Genomic DNA, 22,281 nt, shown 5'->3' with positions numbered 1-22,281 from the left:
GTGTGTGTGTGTGTGTGTGTGTGTGTGTGTGTGTGTGTGTGTGTGTGTGTGTGTGTGTGTGTGTGTGTGTGTGTGTGTGTGTTATCCTCTACAGAGCCCAGAGAGGCCCCATCTGAGGTGAAAGCTTCCAGCATTTCCTCTTCGGAAATTAAAGTAACTTGGAGACCGCCCAGCCCTGGCCCTGGGAGACCACGGGGATACGAGGTGTGTGCTTTATACATTACATTTTTCATTAAATCTAAATAAAACAAATAAATCTAAATAAAACAAATAAATGTAAATAGTACAATAAAAGACAAGTTTAAAAGAGACACACCTAACGTCTTCTTTTGTCAGGTGAGCTACTGGAAGGACAGTGAGCAGGAGGAGTCAGGGAACAGGAAGAAGACAGCAGGGAACGAGACGTCTATGGTGCTGACAGGCCTGGAGGGGAGCAGTGTGTACCTCATCACAGTCAGAGGCTTCAACAGTATCGGCCAGGGCCCTGCATCAACCGCTAGCACCGCCAAGACCAAGAAAGACCGTGAGTACACCGCTCATACAAACATGAGCTGTATAGAGGGGGTTACAGAGTAGGAATAGATATTAAAACGGTCTGGTCTCAGCACCGGTCACTCTCTGTGGTGCTACAGAGTAGGAATATATATCAAAATAATCTCGTCTCAGCACCGGTCACTCTCTGTGGTGCTACAGAGTAGGAATATATATTAAAATGGTCTGGTCTGGTCTCAGCACCGGTCACTCTCTGTGGTGCTACAGAGTAGGAATATATATTAAATGGTCTGGTCTGGTCTCAGCACCGGTCACTCTCTGTGGTGTTACAGAGTAGGAATAGATATTAAAATGGTCTGGTCTCAGCACCAGTCACTCTCTGTGGTGTTACAGAGTAGGAATAGATATTAAAATGGTCTGGTCTCAGCATCGGTCACTCTCTGTGGTGCTACAGAGTAGGAATATATATTAAAATGGTCTGGTCTCGTCTCAGCACCGGTCACTCTCTGTGGTGCTACAGAGTAGGAATATATATTAAAACGGTCTGGTCTCAGCACCAGTCACTCTCTGTGGTGTTACAGAGTAGGAATAGATATTAAAATGGTCTCGTCACATCACCGGTCACTCTCTGTGGTGTTACAGAGTAGGAATAGATATTAAAATGGTCTCGTCACATCACCGGTCACTCTCTGTGGCAGAGTAGGAATATGCAGTTCATGGTTCATTCTCTTTACTGACTTGAGGATCATGATTTTGTATTTTTCAAATGACTCGTTCATTTCAGTTGTTCGTTTGACCTGCTGGCCGCAATGAATTCTACAGCAGGGTTAATACGCGCTCATCTGTCTCAGCGACCAGCGACTGTCCATCTTGTGAGCGAAATATATCACGTTGCAGGCAGATGGGGGAAAAAGACATGTTTACAACTGACAATTGATCGCATGGTGATTATTTATTGAACGTTATGATGGACACAGCCTTGTTGACCCAAAACATACACAGTCTCCCATTGTTCAAGAACCCACAGTCAAGTAATGGATTCTGCCAAGAGTCGTTCACAATCTAGTCCAGGTGCGGCCACAACTAGACACCTACTCATTCAAAGGTTTTACTTTATTTTTTACTATTTTCTACATTGTAGAATAATAGTGAAGACGTCAACACTTTGAAATAACACATATGGAATCATGTAGTAACCCCCCCCCCCCCCCAAAAAAATGAAAACCCTTGAATGACCAGAACTGAGAAACCACAGGACATTCCCAAAACATGTGACCAGAACTGGGACACCACAGGACATTCCCAAAACATGTGACCAGAACTGGGACACCACAGGACATTCCCAAAACATGTGACCAGAACTGGGACACCACAGGACATTCCCAAAACATGTGACCAGAACTGGGACACCACAGGACATTGCCAAAACATTTGACCAGAACTGGGACACCACAGGACATTCACAAAACATGTGACCAAAACTGGGACACCACAGGACATTCACAAAAAATGTGACCAGAACTGGGACACCACAGGACATTCCCAAAACATGTGACCAGAACTGGGACACCACAGGACATTCCTAAAACATGTGTCCAGAACTGGGACACCACAGGACATTCCCAAAACATGTGACCAGAACTGGGACACCACACGACATTCCCAAAACATGTGACCAGAACTGGGACACCACAGGACATTCCCAAAACATGTGACCAGAACTGGGACACCACAGGACATTCCCAAAACATGTGACCAGAACTGGGACACCACAGGACACTGCCAAAACATTTGACCAGAACTGGGACACCACAGGACATTCACAAAACATGTGACCAAAACTGGGACACCACAGGACATTCACAAAACATGTGACCAGAACTGGGACACCACAGGACATTCCCAAAACATGTGACCAGAACTGGGACACCACAGGACATTCCTAAAACATGTGTCCAGAACTGGGACACCACAGGACATTCCCAAAACATGTGACCAGAACTGGGACACCACACGACATTCCCAAAACATGTGACCAAAACTGGGACACCACAGGACATTCCCAAAACATGTGACCAGAACTGGGACACCACAGGACATTCCCAAAACATGTGACCAGAACTGGGACACCACAGGACATTCCTAAAACATGTGTCCAGAACTGGGACACCACAGGACATTCCCAAAACATGTGACCAGAACTGGGACACCACACGACATTCCCAAAGCATGTGACCAAAACTGGGACACCACAGGACATTCCCAAAAGATGTGACCAGAACTGGGACACCACAGGACATTCCCAAAACATGTGACCAGAACTGGGACACCACAGGACATTCCCAAAACATGTGACCAGAACTGGGACACCACATGACATTCCTAAAACATGTGACCAGAACTGGGACAACACTGGGAAATTGAGATGTCTGAGAAATACAATAAGGTGTCATAGAATGACACTTTATGCTGCGTACCTTTTTAATATTGATGGATGAAGTAGGTGGGTGCAATCTAATCGCTGGAGCAAGGGACTCCAAAGACAGGGCAAAGAGCATTGGTGATAATGAACATCCTTGTTTTGTGGGACATTTGTAAACAGAAAGTCTTGGATAGAATGTTTCCCGTCTGCACAACTGCTTTGGATGCAGAATACATTGTTTTTAACACGGAGATCAATCCTTTACCAAAACCAAAGGCCTCCGAAACACACCATAAAATAGTTCTAGCCTATCAAAGGCTTTTTCTGCAACTAAACTCAAAAGTGCAGTAAGGATTGGGTTGTTTTCGGACACATTTATGATATGGAATAGATGTCTAATATTGTCTGAGGCTAAACGACCCTTTAAAAACCCAGTTTGATCATCGCTGATTAGATGTCCTACAAGCTGTTCCAATCTAATGGCAAGTACCTTTGCAAACAGCTTGAGCTCTGGTGTAATAAGGCTTAAGGACCTATAACTTTTACAGTCTAGGGGAAATTTGCCCTTTTTTAACAAAACTATAATCAGTGAGGTGTTTTGGTCTCTATGGAATTCTCCAAGTTTTTATGCATGACTGATAGAATCAATTAGTGGCCCGACAATAACTCATATTTCAAGAAACAGCTAAGGAGGGAAACCATCAAGTCATGGTGATTTGCCTCTTTTCATAGATGTAAATGCACTCCTGAGTTCTTCAAGAGGAAGTGGGGAGTCAAGGAATCCAGATTGCTCTGTTTGAGTTTGAGAAGGTCCAATGATGATAAGAAGTGTGTCATCTTACTATGATCAGGGTCCGCTTCTGACGTATATAATTGGGAATAAAACTGCCTGAACGTATCATACATTTCTGCAGAGTCATGTGATATCAGATGGTGTTTGAATTGTATTGATACAAGAAAAGGCCTCATTTTGCTGAAGCCTTGCAGCCAAAAGTCTACTAGCTTTCTCCCTCTCGGAATGGAATGTTACTCTTGTGCGATTCTGCTTTAGATTGCAGTAAAGTGTTATACTCGTGTTTTAATGCTGTTTATATCTTCCCCTTTTGCTCAGTACATTTTTGTTTCTGCTCGTTTTCAATCAGAGAAATCTGTTTTTCTGGATCTACTACTTTTTAATTAAGATGTACATTTTCCCCTCAGAAAACATTTTGTCACCTCCTAAAGTGACAAAAGAATAATAAATTGCTTCAACTTTGCTAGAAGTTGTGTCATAAAAAGCCTTATTCTGCAGCAAAGTTGTGTTAAAGCTCAATCTTCTGGCACCTCTCTGTTTATAGCTGTCATGTTAGATAGTATACAGGATAGCTCCATGGTCAGAAATTAGTATGGGGAGCAGCTCGGTGGTCTGAATACACCTGTTTGTATAGGGAGATACAAATATGTAGTCTATCTGTGAAAATGTATTATGTCTTGAAGAATAAATAAAACATATTTGACAGTAAAATTCCTTGGACTCCAGGCGTCTAAAATATTAAGCTCTGCAGCAAATGAGATGAGATCACCAGAGGCCTGATCAGTTTGAGAGTGAGATGAAACATGAGACCTATCTAACTGAGAATTACATACCTGATTTAAAATATCCTCCCACAACAAGTTGGTATTCTGAAAGATCTAATAGTCTTTTTGAAATTCAAAAGTGAAACATTGTTTCCAAAGTCAGACAGGCATAAACTGAGGCTTATATTAACCCTGTTGTACCAAACTAAACTTTTTCAGCAACCCTTTTTCAGGAACATGTCTTTGAATGATAATTTGTAAAAATCCAAATAACTTCACAGATCTTCATTGTAAAGGGTTTTAACACTGTTTCCCATGCTTGTTCAATGAACCATAAACAATTAATTAACATTCACCTGTGGAACAGTCGTTAAGACACTAACAGCTTGCAGACGAAAGGCAATTAAGGTCACAGTTATGAAAACGTAGGACACTAAAGAGGCCTTTCTACTGACTCTGGAAAAACACCAAAAGAAAGATGCCCAGGGTCCCTGCTCATCTGCTTGAACGTGCCTTAGCCATGCTGCAAGGAGGCATGAGGACTGCAGATCTGGCCAGGGCAATAAATTGCGATGTCCGTACTGTAAGAAGCCTAAGACAGAGATACAGGGAGACAGGATGGACAGCTGATGGTCTTCGCAGTGGCAGACCACTTGTAACAACACCTGCACAGGATCGGTACATCCGAACATCACACCTGCGGGACAGGTACAGGATGGCAACAACAACTGCCCGAGTTACACCAGGAACGCACAATCCCTCCATCAGCGCTCAGACTGTCCGCAATAGGCTGAGAGAGGATGGACTGAGGGCTTGTAGGCCTGTTGTAAGGCAGGTCCTCACCAGACATCACCGGCAACAACGTCGCCTATGGGCACACACCCACCGTCGCTTGACCAGACAGGACTGGCAAAAAGTGCTCTTCACTGACGAGTCGTGGTTTTTTCCCACCAGGAGTGATGGTCGGATTTGCGTTTATCCTCAAAGTAATGAGCGTTACACCGAGGCTTGTACTCTGGAGTGGGATCGATTTGGAGGTGGAGGGTCCGTCATGGTCTGGGGCGGTGTGTCACAGCATCATCGGACTGAGCTTGTTGTCATTGCAGGCAATCTCAACGATGTGCGTTACAGGGAAGACATCCTCCTCTCTCATGTGGTACCCTTCCTGCAGGCTCATCCTGACATGACCCTCCAGCATGAATATGCCACCAGCCATACTGCTCATTCTTCGGTGTGTGATTTCCTGCAAGACAGGAATGTCAGTGTTCTGCCATGACCAGCGAAGAGCCTGGATCTCAATCCCATTGAGCACGTCTGGGACCTGTTGGATCGGAGGGTGAGGGCTAGGGCCATTCCCCCCAGAAATGTCCGGGAACCTGCAGGTGCCTTGGTGGAAGATTAGGGTAACATCTCACAGCAAGAACTGGCTAATCTAGTGCAGTTCATGAGGAGGAGATGCACTGCAGTACTTAATGCAGCTGGTAGCCACACCAGATACTGACTGTTACTTTTGATTTTGACCCCCCCTTTGTCAGGGACACATTATTCCATTTCTGTTAGTCACATGTCTGTGGAACTTGTTCAGTTTATGTCTCAGTTATTGAATCTTGTTAAGTTTGCTGAAAATAAACGCAGTTGATAGTGAGAGGACGTTTCTTTTTTTGCTGAGTTTAAATGCTAGACTGGAAGCAAGGGGAAATAATGAGATAAATACAAGAGATGATTCAGACAGCAACATGATTTTCTAGTAGAGATAAATACAAGAGATGATTCAGACAGCAACATGATATTCTATTAGAGATAAATACAAGAGATGATTCAGACAGCAACATGATATTCTAGTAGAGATAAATACAAGAGATGAATCAGACAGCAACATGATATTCTAGTAGAGATAAATTCAAGAGATGATTCAGACAGCAACATGATATTCTAGTAGAGATAAATACAAGAGATGATTCAGACAGAAACATCAACATGATATTCTTGTGAAGGAGCAGTGATCATTTTCAGATGGAACTGTGAGCAGGAATTGGTACGTCTGTGACAGCCAATACAGCATGGCTTAAAATGCTGCCATCCAATCAGCATCCAGGATCCAAGCAACCAGTATTATAATGTGACTCTTTCACATGTACATTTACATTTACATTTAAGTCATTTAGCAGACGCTCTTATCCAGAGCGACTTACAATTTGGAAAGTTCATACATATTCATCCTGGTCCCCCCGTGGGAATTGAACCCTGGTCCCCCCGTGGGAATTGAACCCACAACCCTGGCGTTGCAAGCGCCATGCTCTACCAACTGAGCCACACGGGACCAGTCTTAAGATGGACAGCTTGCTATTCTGCATGCAAGAAATAGTACTATAATTGACCTTATTTCTTGAAATACACTCTGATATGGATGACAATAAAATGTATGAATGAAAGTGTTTGGTTAAGATTGATCCCTGTGCTTTCTCCTCAGCTCCAGTCCAGCCTCCAGCCAATCTTGTGTGGATTCAGGAAGGGACTAACGTATCATTAAACTGGGATCCGGTTAAGTCCAAAGACAACGAGTCAGATGTCATAGGATACAAGGTACGCCCCCCTTACTCTACTGGCCAGGTCTCTTTACTGTACTGGCCAGGTCTCTTTACTGTACTGGACAGGTCCCCTGGCTGTACTGGCCAGGTCTCTTTACTGTACTGGCCAGGTCTCTTTACTGTACTGGCCAGGTCTCTTTACTGTACTGGCCAGGTCTCTTTACAGTACTGGCCAGGTCTCTTTACTCTACTGGACAGGTCTCCTTGCTGTACTGGCCAGGTCTCTTTACTGTACTGGCCAGGTCTCTTTACTGTAGTGGACAGGTCCCCTGGCTGTACTGGCCAGGTCTCTTTACAGTACTGGCCAGGTCTCTTTACTGTACTGGACAGGTCCCCTGGCTGTACTGGCCAGGTCTCTTTACTCTACTGACCAGGTCCCCTGGCTGTACTGGCCAGGTCTCTTTACTGTACAGGCCAGGTCTCCTTACTGTACTGGCCAGGTCTCTTTGCAGTACTGGCCAGGTCTCTTTACTGTACTGGCCAGGTCTCTTTACTGTACTGGCCAGGTCTCTTTACTGTACTGGCCAGGTCTCTTTACAGTACTGGCCAGGTCTCTTTACTGTACTGGCCAGGTCTCTTTACTGTACTGGCCAGGTCTCCTTACTGTACTGGCCAGGTCTCCTTACTGTACTGGCCAGGTCTCTTTACTGTACTGGCCAGGTCTCTTTACTGTACTGGCCAGGTCTCCTTACTGTACTGGCCAGGTCTCTTTACTGTACTGGCCAGGTCTCTTTACAGTGCTGGCCAGGTCTCCTTGCTGTACCGGACAGGTCTCCTTACTGTACTGGCCAGGTCTCTTTACTGTACTGGCCAGGTCTCTTTACTGTACTGGCCAGGTCTCTTTACTGTACTGGCCAGGTCTCTTTACTGTACTGGCCAGGTCTCTTTACTGTACTGGACAGGTCCCCTGGCTGTACTGGCCAGGTCTCTTTACTGTACTGGCCAGGTCTCTTTACTGTACTGGCCAGGTCTCTTTACTGTACTGGCCAGGTCTCTTTACAGTACTGGCCAGGTCTCTTTACTCTACTGGACAGGTCTCCTTGCTGTACTGGCCAGGTCTCTTTACTGTACTGGCCAGGTCTCTTTACTGTAGTGGACAGGTCAAGTGGCTGTACTGGCCAGGTCTCTTTACAGTACTGGCCAGGTCTCTTTACTGTACTGGACAGGTCCCCTGGCTGTACTGGCCAGGTCTCTTTACTCTACTGACCAGGTCCCCTGGCTGTACTGGCCAGGTCTCTTTACTGTACAGGCCAGGTCTCCTTACTGTACTGGCCAGGTCTCTTTGCAGTACTGGCCAGGTCTCTTTACTGTACTGGCCAGGTCTCTTTACTGTACTGGCCAGGTCTCTTTACTGTACTGGCCAGGTCTCTTTACAGTACTGGCCAGGTCTCTTTACTGTACTGGCCAGGTCTCTTTACTGTACTGGCCAGGTCTCCTTACTGTACTGGCCAGGTCTCCTTACTGTACTGGCCAGGTCTCTTTACTGTACTGGCCAGGTCTCTTTACTGTACTGGCCAGGTCTCCTTACTGTACTGGCCAGGTCTCTTTACTGTACTGGCCAGGTCTCTTTACAGTGCTGGCCAGGTCTCCTTGCTGTACCGGACAGGTCTCCTTACTGTACTGGCCAGGTCTCTTTACTGTACTGGCCAGGTCTCTTTACTGTACTGGCCAGGTCTCTTTACTGTACTGGCCAGGTCTCTTTACTGTACTGGCCAGGTCTCTTTACTGTATTGGCCAGGTCTCCTTGCTGTACTGGCCAGGTCTCTTTACTGTACTGGCCAGGTCTCTTTACTGTACTGGACAGGTCTCTTTACTGTACTGGCCAGGTCTCTTTACTGTACTGGCCAGGTCTCTTTACTGTACTGGCCAGGTCTCTTTACTGTACTGGCCAGGTCTCCTTACTGTACTGGCCAGGTCTCTTTAGTGTACTGGCCAGGTCTCTTTACTGTACTGGCCAGGTCTCCTTGCTGTACTGGCAAGGTCTCTTTACTGTACTGGCCAGGTCTCTTTACTGTACTGGACAGGTCTCTTTACTGTACTGGCCAGGTCTCTTTACTGTACTGGCCAGGTCTCTTTACTGTACTGGCCAGGTCTCCTTACTGTACTGGCCAGGTCTCTTTACTGTACTGGCCAGGTCTCTTTACTGTACTGGACAGGTCTCATTCACCTCAGCTAATACTCATTCCTCTCAGCTAATACTCATTCCTCTCAGCTAATACTCATTCCTCTCCACTAATACTCATTCGCCTCAGCTAATACTCATTCCTCTCAGCTAATACTCATTCCTCTCAGCTAATACTCATTCCTCTCCACTAATACTCATTCACCTCAACTAATACTCATTCACCTCAGCTAATACTCATTCACCTCAGATAATACTCATTCCTCTCAGCTAATACTCATTCCTCTCAGCTAATACTCATTCCTCTCAACGTATGCTCATTCAATATTGGTACCGGTGTCCTGGTTCCCATACTGTCATACTGTATATACTGTAGTCTCTTAATCACCCCCAGCTAACTCATCCAACCCTACTGTCATACTGTATATACTGTAGTCTCTTAATCACCCCCAGCTAACTCACCCAACCCTACTGTCATACTGTATATACTGTAGTCTCTTAATCACCCCCAGCTAACTCACCCAACCATACTGTCATACTGTATATAGTCTCTTAATCACCCCCAGCTAACTCATCCAACCATACTGTCATACTGTATATACTGTAGTCTCTTAATCACCCCCCAGCTAACTCACCCAACCATACTGTCATACTGTATATACTGTAGTCTCTTAATCACCCCCAGCTAACTCACCCAACCATACTGTCATACTGTAGTCTCTTAATCACCCCCAGCTAACTCATCCAACCATACTGTCATACTGTATATAGTCTCTTAATCACCCCCAGCTAACTCACCCAACCATACTGTCATACTGTATATACTGAAGTCTCTTAATCACCCCCAGCTAACTCATCCAACCATACTGTCATACTGTATATAGTCTCTTAATCACCCCCAGCAAACTCATCCAACCATACTGTCATACTGTATATAGTCTCTTAATCACCCCCAGCTAACTCATCCAACCATACTGTATATACTGTATATAGTCTCTTAATCAACCCCAGCTAACTCATCCAACCATACTGTCATACTGTAGTCTCATAATCACCCCCAGCTAACTCATCCAACCATACTGTCATACTGTATATAGTCTCTTAATCACCCCCAGCTAACTCACCCAACCATACTGTCATACTGTATATAGTCTCTTAATCAACCCCAGCTAACTCACCCAACCATACTGTCATACTGTATATACTGTAGTCTCTTAATCACCCCCAGCTAACTCATCCAACCATACTGTCATACTGTATATAGTCTCTTAATCACCCCCAGCTAACTCATCCAACCATACTGTCATACTGTATGTAGTCTCTTAATCACCCCCCAGCTAACTCACCCAACCATACTGTCATACTGTATATAGTCTCTTAATCACCCCCAGCTAACTCATCCAACCATACTGTCATACTGTATATACTGTAGTCTCTTAATCACCCCCAGCTAACTCACCCAACCATACTATCATACTGTATATACTGTAGTCTCTTAATCACCCCCAGCTAACTCATCCAACCATACTGTCATACTGTATATAGTCTCTTAATCACCCCCAGCTAACTCACCCAACCATACTGTCATACTGTAGTCTCTTAATCACCCCCAGCTAACTCATCCAACCATACTGTCATACTGTATATAGTCACTTAATCACCCCCAGCTAACTCACCCAACCATACTGTCATACTGTATATAGTCTCTTAATCACCCCCAGCTAACTCATCCAACCATACTGTCATACTGTATATAGTCTCTTAATCACCCCCAGCTAACTCACCCAACCATACTGTCATACTGTAGTCTCTTAATCACCCCCAGCTAACTCATCCAACCATACTGTCATACTGTATATAGTCTCTTAATCACCCCCAGCTAACTCACCCAACCATACTGTCATACTGTATATAGTCTCTTAATCACCCCCAGCTAACTCATCCAACCATACTGTATATACTGTAGTCTCTTAATCACCCCCAGCTAACTCACCCAACAATACTGTCATACTGTATATACTGTAGTCTCTTAATCACCCCCAGCTAACTCACCCAACCATACTGTCATACTGTATATAGTCTCTTAATCACCCCCAGCTAACTCACCCAACCCTACTGTCATACTGTAGTCTCTTAATCACCCCCAGCTAACTCACCCAACCATACTGTCATACTGTATATACTGTAGTCTCTTAATCACCCCCAGCTAACTCATCCAACCATACTGTCATACTGTATATACTGTAGTCTCTTAATCACCCCCAGCTAACTCACCCAACCATACTGTCATACTGTATATAGTCTCTTAATCACCCCCAGCTAACTCATCCAACCATACTGTATATACTGTAGTCTCTTAATCACCCCCCAGCTAACTCACCCAACCATACTGTCATACTGTATATACTGTAGTCTCTTAATCACCCCCAGCTAACTCACCCAACCATACTGTCATACTGTAGTCTCTTAATCACCCCCAGCTAACTCATCCAACCATACTGTCATACTGTATATAGTCTCTTAATCACCCCCAGCTAACTCACCCAACCATACTGTCATACTGTATATACTGAAGTCTCTTAATCACCCCCAGCTAACTCATCCAACCATACTGTCATACTGTATATACTGTAGTCTCTTAATCACCCCCAGCTAACTCATCCAACCATACTGTCATACTGTATATACTGTAGTCTCTTAATCACCCCCAGCTAACTCATCCAACCATACTGTCATACTGTAGTCTCTTAATCACCCCCAGCTAACTCATCCAACCATACTGTCATACTGTATATAGTCTCTTAATCACCCCCAGCTAACTCACCCAACCATACTGTCATACTGTATATAGTCTCTTAATCAACCCCAGCTAACTCACCCAACCATACTGTCATACTGTATATACTGTAGTCTCTTAATCACCCCCAGCTAACTCATCCAACCATACTGTCATACTGTAGTCTCTTAATCACCCCCAGCTAACTCATCCAACCATACTGTCATACTGTATATAGTCTCTTAATCACCCCCAGCTAACTCATCCAACCATACTGTATATACTGTATATACTGTAGTCTCTTAATCACCCCCAGCTAACTCATCCAACCATACTGTCATACTGTATATACTGTAGTCTCTTAATCACCCCCAGCTAACTCACCCAACCATACTGTCATACTGTATATAGTCTCTTAATCACCCCCAGCTAACTCACCCAACCCTACTGTCATACTGTAGTCTCTTAATCACCCCCAGCTAACTCACCCAACCATACTGTCATACTGTATATACTGTAGTCTCTTAATCACCCCCAGCTAACTCATCCAACCATACTGTCATACTGTATATACTGTAGTCTCTTAATCACCCCCAGCTAACTCACCCAACCATACTGTCATACTGTAGTCTCTTAATCACCCCCAGCTAACTCATCCAACCATACTGTCATACTGTATATAGTCTCTTAATCACCCCCAGCTAACTCATCCAACCATACTGTATATACTGTAGTCTCTTAATCACCCCCAGCTAACTCACCCAACAATACTGTCATACAGTATATACTGTAGTCTCTTAATCACCCCCAGCTAACTCATCCAACCATACTGTCATACTGTAGTCTCTTAATCACCCCCAGCTAACTCACCCAACCATACTGTCATACTGTATATAGTCTCTTAATCCCCCCCAGCTAACTCATCCAACCATACTGTCATACTGTATATACTGTAGTCTCTTAATCACCCCCAGCTAACTCATCCAACCATACTGTCATACTGTAGTCTCTTAATCAACCCCAGCTAACTCATCCAACCATACTGTCATACTGAAGTCTCTTAATCACCCCCAGCTAACTCATCCAACCATACTGTCATACTGTATATAGTCTCTTAATCAACCCCAGCTAACTCATCCAACCATACTGTCATACTGAAGTCTCTTAATCACCCCCAGCTAACTCATCCAACCATACTGTCATACTGTATATACTTTAGTCTCTTAATCACCCCCAGCTAACTCACCCAACCATACTGTCATACTGTATATACTGTAGTCTCTTAATCACCCCAGCTAACTCACCCAACCATACTGTCATACTGTATATAGTCTCTTAATCACCCCCAGCTAACTCACCCAACCATACTGTCATACTGTATATAGTCTCTTAATCACCCCCCAGCTAACTCATCCAACCATACTGTCATACTGTATATACTGTAGTCTCTTAATCACCCCCAGCTAACTCACCCAACCCTACTGTCATACTGTATATACTGTAGTCTCTTAATCACCCCCAGCTAACTCACCCAACCATACTGTCATACTGTATATAGTCTCTTAATCACCCCCAGCTAACTCACCCAACCATACTGTCATACTGTATATAGTCTCTTAATCACCCCCAGCTAACTCACCCAACCATACTGTCATACTGTATATAGTCTCTTAATCACCCCCCAGCTAACTCATCCAACCATACTGTCATACTGTATATACTGTAGTCTCTTAATCACCCCCAGCTAACTCATCCAACCATACTGTCATACTGTATATACTGTAGTCTCTTAATCACCCCCAGCTAACTCATCCAACCATACTGTATATACTGTAGTCTCTTAATCACCCCCAGCTAACTCATCCAACCATACTGTCATACTGTATATAGTCTCTTAATCAACCCCAGCTAACTCATCCAACCATACTGTCATACTGTATACAGTCTCTTAATCACCCCCAGCTAACTCACCCAACCATACTGTCATACTGTATATAGACTCTTAATCACCCCCAGCTAACTCATCCAACCATACTGTCATACTGTCATACTGTAGTCTCTTAATCACCCCCAGCTAACTCACCCAACCATACTGTCATACTGTATATAGTCTCTTAATCACCCCCAGCTAACTCACCCAACCCTACTGTCATACTGTAGTCTCTTAATCACCCCCAGCTAACTCATCCAACCATACTGTCATACTGTCATACTGTAGTCTCTTAATCACCCCCAGCTAACTCACCCAACCATACTGTCATACTGTATATAGTCTCTTAATCACCCCCAGCTAACTCACCCAACCATACTGTCATACTGTATATAGTCTCTTAATCACCCCCAGCTAACTCACCCAACCATACTGTCATACTGTATATAGTCTCTTAATCACCCCCAGCTAACTCACCCAACCATACTGTCATACTGTATATAGACTCTTAATCACCCCCAGCTAACTCATCCAACCATACTGTCATACTGTCATACTGTAGTCTCTTAATCACCCCCAGCTAACTCATCCAACCATACTGTATATACTGTAGTCTCTTAATCACCCCCAGCTAACTCATCCAACCATACTGTCATACTGTATATACTGTAGTCTCTTAATCACCCCCCAGCTAACTCACCTTCCCTGCTACCCTTCCTCAGGTCAGTTGGTATAAATGAGAATGTGTTCTCAGTCATCCTAAAATTTAAGGTTGTAAAAAACGAACTAACTAAACAGGCAGATACAAACTGCCTATAGCCAACATCGTTACTGCTCTATGGAAGACGGCTGGAGCCAGGAACCACAACATCTGTTTAGGTCTTATTAGCTCCGGCAGTGACCCAGCTGAATAAACTTAGCCTACAGGTCTGAAACAATGTCTACTGTGGCATGTTGACCGGAGGAAGGCTATTGCAACTGAAGCATTGTATTAATGGCTGCAGGAATAAGACACTGTCTATAGAAATCCGTATCTGCGTGTATTACATCAGAAATCCGTATCTACGTGTATTACATCAGCAATCCGTATCCGTATCTACGTGTATTACATCAGCAATCCGTATCCGTATCTACGTGTATTACATCAGAAATCCGTATCTGTATCTACGTGTATTACATCAGCAATCCGTATCCGTATCTACGTGTATTACATCAGAAATCCGTATCCGTATCTACGTGTATTATATCAGAAATCCGTATCCGTATCTACGTGTATTACATCAGAAATCCGTATCCGTATCTACGTGTATTACATCAGAAATCCGTATCCGTATCTACGTGTATTACATCAGAAATCCGTATCCGTATCTACGTGTATTACATCAGAAATCCGTATCCGTATCTACGTGTATTACATCAGAAATCCGTATCCGTATCTACGTGTATTACATCAGAAATCCGTATCCGTATCTACGTGTATTACATCAGAAATCCGTATCCGTATCTACGTGTATTACATCAGAAATCCGTATCCGTATCTACGTGTATTACATCAGAAATCCGTATCCGTATCTACGTGTATTACATCAGAAATCCGTATCTACGTGTATTACATCAGAAATCCGTATCCGTATCTACGTGTATTACATCAGAAATCCGTATCCGTATCTACGTGTATTACATCAGAAATCCGTATCCGTATCTACGTGTATTACATCAGAAATCTGTATCCGTATCTACGTGTATTACATTAGAAATCCGTATCCGTATCTACGTGTATTACATCAGCATCCGTATCCGTATCTGCGTGTATTACATCAGAAATCCGTATCTACGTGTATTACATCAGAAATCCGTATCCGTATCTGCGTGTATTACATCAGAAATCCGTATCTACGTGTATTACATCAGCATCCGTATCCGTATCTGCGTGTATTACATCAGAAATCCGTATCCGTATCTACGTGTATTACATCAGAAATCCGTATCCGTATCTACGTGTATTACATTAGAAATCCGTATCCGTATCTATGTGTATTACATCAGAAATCCGTATCCGTATCTACGTGTATTACATTAGAAATCCGTATCCGTATCTACGTGTATTACATCAGAAATCCGTATCCGTATCTACGTGTATTACATCAGCAGTCTCAACTGTGTGTGGGGGGGGGGGGGGGTGTTGTTTGTGGGTCCTAAAGGTTGATTGATGAATTGATTGATTGACTGACTGGTGATCTAGTGACTGATTTGCTGATGATTGAGTGACACTGACTGATTGGTTCTGGGTCCAACTACAGGTGTTGTTGAGTCAGGAGGGGCGTGTCCACAATCAGGTGATGAGGACCATCACCCCGTCGGCCGTCCTCTCTCTCCCGGAGGGGGGCACCTACATCATTGAGGTGCGGGCGGTGAGTGAGGGGGGAGAGGGAGCAACCAGCTCCCAAGTCAGAGTACTCACCTCTTCAGGTAAGACAAGACTCTAGTAACACACTCAACCCAACACACATTGTGGTATTTCACTTACAGTAGGGCAAAAAAATATTTAGGCAGCCACCAATTGTGCAAGTTCTCCCACTTAAAAAGATGAGAGAGGCCTGTAATTTTCATCATAGGTACACTTCAACTATGACAGACAAAATGAGAAAAAATAATCCAGAAAATCACATTGTAGGATTTTTAATGAATTTATTTGCAAATTATGGTGGAAAATAAGTATTTGGTCAATAACAAAAGTTTATCTCAATACTTTGTTATATACCCTTTGTTGGCAATGCCAGAGGTCAAACGTTTTCTGTAAGTCTTCACAAGGTTTTCACACACTGTTGCTGGTATTTTGGCCCATTCCTCCATGCAGATCTCCTCTAGAGCAGTGATGTTTTGGGGCTGTTGCTGGGCAACACGGACTTTCAACTCCCTCCAAAGATTTTCTATGGGGTTGAGATCTGGAGACTGGCTAGGCCACTCCAGGACCTTGAAATGCTTCTTACGAAGCCACTCCTTCGTTGCCCGGGCGGTGTGTTTGACCCCACAGGGTGAGATGTTGCGTGGAGCCCCAGATCATTGGAGATTATCAGTGGTCTTGTATGTCTTCCATTAACTAATAATTGCTCCCACAGTTGATTTCTTCAAACCAAGCTGCTTACCTATTGCAGATTCAGTCTTCCCAGCCTGGTGCAGGTCTACAATTTTGTTTCTGGTGTCCTTTGACAGCTCTTTGGTCTTGGCCATAGTGGAGTTTGGAGTGTGACTGTTTGAGGTTGCGGACAGGTGTCTTTTATACAAGTTCAAACAGGTGCCATTAATACAGGTAATGAGTGGAGGACAGAGGAGCCTCTTAAAGAAGAAGTTACAGGTCTGTGAGAGCCAGAAATCTTGCTTGTTTGTAGGTGACCAAACACTTATTTTCCACCATAATTTGCAAATAAATTCATTAAAAATGTGATTTTCTGGATTTTTGTTTCTCGTTTTGTCTGTCATAGTTGAAGTGTACCTATGATGAAAATGACAGGCCTCTCTCATCTTTTTAAGTGGGAGAACTTGCACAATTGGTGCTGACTAAATACTTTTTTGCCCCACTGTATATAGTCCCTTGTTGTCCATTTACTAGGAGTTAATGGACTAATCAACTACACCAAAATACATCTTTTATTTCTACCCATATTCTGTTAAATAAAAGTCTAATGCAGTCATCTTTATTGCAATATCAAATCATTTCTAGGTAACAATTACGTACCTTACTGTGATGTTTTTTTTTTTATAAAAAAAATGTCAAAAATTAACTAAAATTGTTTCTTAGTAAAGAGCGATTTCCCAAGCAAGAATTTTGCTACGGCTGTCTGGGAGTGGTCTGAGTGGGGAGGAGAAAACTGAAAACTATCTGTGATTGGCTGAGAGCTTTGGAACTCTCTTTCTTATTGGTCTATCAACTAATTTGGTGATGTCACCAGGCAGGCCAAAACTACTTCCCACCAAAACAGGCTGTCTTTTCAAACACCTCATACAATAAAAAGACATTATCATCATTTTAACAATTTCCCAGCATTATTGCAACCTCATAGTGTGGAAATATAGTATATAAAACACAGGAATATCACGTTTTTGACTGCACTGGGCTTTTAAAGTGCTTCATTGAGTCACCACAGCCACAGCTGTTGCCTCAGCCAAGTTTCCCTTGGCTAATACTGTTTTAATTAACCACCTCCACACACACACACACACACACACCACTGCACACACTCACTCACAAACATATACACCACTGAACACACACACCCACCTACACACAAACACTCATACACACACACACCCACCTACGCCACTGCACAGCCATTTAACTGTCAAACAAGAGAAATGTAAAGTTGACAATTTTCTACAGTTGTTCTCATCAGACATATAAATATGTTGTTCTCTCTTTGTCTGCCAGAGGAAAGATTCATTTCTGCAGTTTCAAAGCTGCTAACAATTCATGTCAAAGATTAGCACACTTCAGACTGCTGTGTGTGCTTGTGAATTATTTTAGTTTAATTTGTGTCTGAGAAGAAAACAGTCCTGACAAAAAATGTGGTTCTGTTGATTGGAAATGTTTGGCTTTCTTATAGCACAAGCCTGCCTGTCTTAACTTGTTATTTTTCCTTTAAATGCTGACTATTTAAGGAGTTTGTTTTCTAACCCAGAATCCAAACTGAATGTCGTTCTGTTTCACTAGTTGTTTTCTCAGTGAAGTCAAACAATAATGAAATTGAGTTTCAGTTTGGAATCTAGGCTGCCTTTAGTCCTCTGCTCTCTGCTCTCTAGTCACTAAAGTTGTTGTTCCCTGTCTCCCCATCCATCCATTCCCCCTGTCTCTCCATCCATCCCTCCGTTCCCTGTCTCCCCATCCATCCCTCCGTTCCCTGTCTCTCCCTCCATCCCTTCGTTCCCTGTCTCTCCCTCCATCCCTCCGTTCCCTGTCTCCCTCCATCCCTCCGTTCCCTGTCTCCCCATCCATCCCTCCGTTCCCTGTCTCCCCATCCATCCCTCTGTTCTCTGTCTCCATCCATCCATCCCTCCATTCCCCCTGTCTCTCCCTCCACCCCTCCGTTCCCTGTCTCTCCATCTATCCCTCCGTTCCCTGTCTCTCCCTCCATCCCTCCGTTCCCTGTCTCCCCATCCATCCCTCCGTTCCCTGTCTCTCCCTCCATCCCTCCTTTCCCTGTCTCTCCATCCATCCCTCCGTTCCCTGTCTCTCCCTCCATCCCTCCGTTCCCTGTCTCTCCCTCCATCCCTCCCTTCCCTGTCTCCCCATCCATCCCTCCGTTCCCTGTCTCTCCCTCCATCCCTCCGTTCCCTGTCTCTCCATCCATCCCTCCGTTCCCTGTCTCTCCATCCATCCCTCCGTTCCCTGTCTCTCCCTCCATCCCTCCGTTCCCTGTCTCTCCATCCATCCCTCCGTTCCCTGTCTCTCCCTCCATCCCTCCGTTCCCCCTGTCTCTCCCTCCATCCCTCCGTTCCCTGTCTCTCCCTCCATCCCTCCGTTCCCTGTCTCTCCCTCCATCCCTCCGTTCCCTGTCTCTCCCTCCATCCCTCCGTTCCCTGTCTCTCCATCCATCCCTCCGTTCCCTGTCTCCCCATCCATCCCTCCGTTCCCCCTGTCTCCCCATCCATCCCTCCGTTCCCTGTCTCTCCCTCCATCCCTCCGTTCCCTGTCTCTCCCTCCATCCCTCCGTTCCCTGTCTCTCCCTCCATCCCTCCGTTCCCTGTCTCTCCCTCCATCCCTCCGTTCCCTGTCTCTCCATCCTACCCTCCGTTCCCCCTCTCTCTCCCTCCGTCCCTCCGTTCCCTGTCTCTCCCTCCATCCCTCCGTTCCCTGTCTCCCTCCATCCCTCCGTTCCCTGTCTCTCCATCCTACCCTCCGTTCCCCCTGTCTCTCCCTCCATCCCTCCGTTCCCTGTCTCCCCATCCACCACAACATTCCCCCTGTCTCCCTCCATCTTTCCATCTCTAGGTGTCCGGGTGAAGAGTGGCCAGCGTTCGGTTCACAGCCTGCTACCATGGGGTCTGACATGGCCATGGACTATAGCGCTGCTCCTTTCTGTTCCTCTGGTGCCTTCAGCTTCCTGTTGAGGCCTCCGCCTCCTCCATCCCTCCATCCTCCTTTACTTGGAGGGACCTCTCCTGCTTTCCTCATCCCTCATTCCTTCCTTCCATCCCTCCCTTCCTCAGACTGTCTGCTTGCTCTGGCCTTACGCATCAGCCAGTCAGGCCCAGGGCCTGCCAAGGAAATCCACTCCTGACACCAACAAACCATATCCATCAGCCAGTCAGGCCTAGGGCCTGCCAAGAGGATCCACTCCTGACACCAACAAACCATATCCATCAGCCAGTCAGGCCTAGGGCCTGCCAAGGAAATCCACTCCTGACACCAACAAACCAACAGATTGTTTACAGATGACGGATGGTTAAAAAACAACTATTATTTTCTGGGAGCGGAACTAAACTTTATTTAGTATGTTTTGGCAGTTCTTTCCAATCATCACTTGTAGTGTTGTACTGTAACTGTGCACTCTAGTTTAATCATTTAGTTTGCATCCCAAATGGTACCCTATTCCCTATATAGTGCCGTATGGGGCCGGTCAAAAGTAGTGCACTATGTAGGGAATAGGGTGCCATTTTGGGACGTAGCTTACCTTAACTTTATGGGCTGTTGTTTTCTGGTCATTGACTGGTGACTGGCATCCAACTGCTCTGAGGCTCTACAGAGTGTGAACAATTCCCTGAAAGCTGCTGCTGTTGAGGTGTTCTGGGTGTCTGACTGTCTGTCTGGCTGACTGTCTGACTGGCTGTCTGGGTGTCTGGCTGGGTGTCTGTCTGGCTGTCTATTTGTCTGTATGTCTCTGTCTGTCTGTCTGTCTGTATGTCTCTGTCTGTCTGTCTGTCTGTCTGTGTCTGTCTGTGTCTGTATGTGGCTGTCTGGCTGGCTGTCTGTCTGTCTGTGTCTGTCTGTGTCTGTCTGTGTCTGTCTCTGTCTGTCTGTGTCTGGCTGTGTCTGGCTGTGTCTGTCTGTGTCTGTCTGTGTCTGTCTGTGTCTGTCTGTGGCTGTCTGGCTGGCTGTCTGGCTGTCTGTCTGTCTGTGTCTGTCTGTGTCTGTCTGTGTCTGTCTGTGTCTGTCTGTGTCTGTCTGTGTCTGGCTGTGTGTGGCTGTGTCTGTCTGTGTCTGTCTGTGTCTGTCTGTGTCTGGCTGTGTCTGTCTGGCTGGCTGTCTGGCTGTCTATTTGTCTGGCTGTCTGTCTATTTGTCTATTTGTCTGGCTGTCTATGTCTGTCTGTCTGTCTGTCTGTCTGTCTGTAAGGTTGTAGTACTGGAATCAGCTTGAATCAGCCTGGCCTCCTTCTCGCTTTTCACTAGTTATCTGCATCCGTGTAGTCGTTGGCTGCCTAACAAGCATCAGCTCAGTAAAGATCAATGAATAGTTTTCTTCAGAGAGAGAATGGAACAATGAGAGGAAAAGAAACACATGTTTTTATAGTATTTCCAGACTTGCTTTTTGTACATTGTTTAACCTTTTAGAAACACAAAGAAAAAGTGAATGGTGTGTGTTTCAGCGAGGTCAAAGTTTGTGTTTTTCAGACAGCGAGGAGCAATGCTTGGTAATCTGTTGGACAGACAGGTATATCTGACCGCCTGGACTCAACTGTAGTGCCCAAACACATCTTTAGACAAAGACTTGATGACTCTGTGGAGTCTCATGGTGTCAGTACAAATAAATGGGATGTTTATTTTTTAACTGATTGTGGTCTGTCTTTACTATACTCTCTACAAGTATATACTGCACATTGTATTGTCTGAGGGGTTGTCCCTTTCCCACTCTAGTGAAATGAATATCATGTTCCCAATGTCTTCAACATCCAATCATGTCAAGGCTGATATCCTGACATTCAGTGTTCTCTGATGATTGATGCAATGCTAGGGTGATACATGTATATCCTGCTGAAGGGAGATATGTAGTCAGTCCTCCTGACCGTTCTCAGTGTTCCCTGATAATATGTCCTGCTGAAGGGAGATATGTAGTCAGTCCTCCTGACCGTTCTCAGTGTTCCCTGATAATATATCCTGCTGAAGGGAGATATGTATTCAGTCCTCCTGACCGTTCTCAGTGTTCCCTGATAATATGTCCTGCTGAAGGGAGATATGTAGTCAGTCCTCCTGACCGTTCTCAGTGTTCCCTGATAATATGTCCTGCTGAAGGGAGATATGTAGTCAGTCCTGACCATTCTCAGTGTTCCCTGATAATATGTCCTGCTGAAGGGAGATATGTAGTTAGTCTTGACCGTTCTCAGTGTTCCCTGATAATATGTCCTGCTGAAGGGAGACATGTAGTCAGTCCTCCTGACCATTCTCAGTGTTCCCTGATAA

The 22,281-nt window shown here is 44.8% G+C and overlaps 1 protein-coding gene across 3 annotated transcripts in view; it reads left to right on the top strand.

Moving 5' to 3' along the window:
• Nucleotides 1–21,652, top strand: part of cntn5 (contactin 5) — a 737,853-nt gene extending 716,201 nt beyond the window's left edge. For all 3 annotated transcript variants that reach the window (XM_055910389.1, XM_055910391.1, XM_055910390.1), the window contains 5 exons: nt 95–204; nt 337–523; nt 6,942–7,054; nt 16,188–16,356; nt 19,874–21,652. In XM_055910389.1, coding sequence (XP_055766364.1) covers nt 95–204; nt 337–523; nt 6,942–7,054; nt 16,188–16,356; nt 19,874–19,992 — 698 coding nt within the window. In that variant the 3' untranslated portion in view covers nt 19,993–21,652. The remainder of the gene's footprint in view (nt 1–94; nt 205–336; nt 524–6,941; nt 7,055–16,187; nt 16,357–19,873) is intronic.
• The last annotated feature ends 629 nt before the right edge of the window (nt 21,653–22,281 follow it).

The sequence above is a fragment of the Salvelinus fontinalis genome, unplaced genomic scaffold (genome assembly GCF_029448725.1).
Source record: "Salvelinus fontinalis isolate EN_2023a unplaced genomic scaffold, ASM2944872v1 scaffold_0006, whole genome shotgun sequence".
NCBI lineage: Eukaryota > Metazoa > Chordata > Actinopteri > Salmoniformes > Salmonidae > Salvelinus > Salvelinus fontinalis.
Note: the sequence above shows the minus strand (reverse complement) of the source record. Positions and strands in the feature narration are given on the sequence as shown.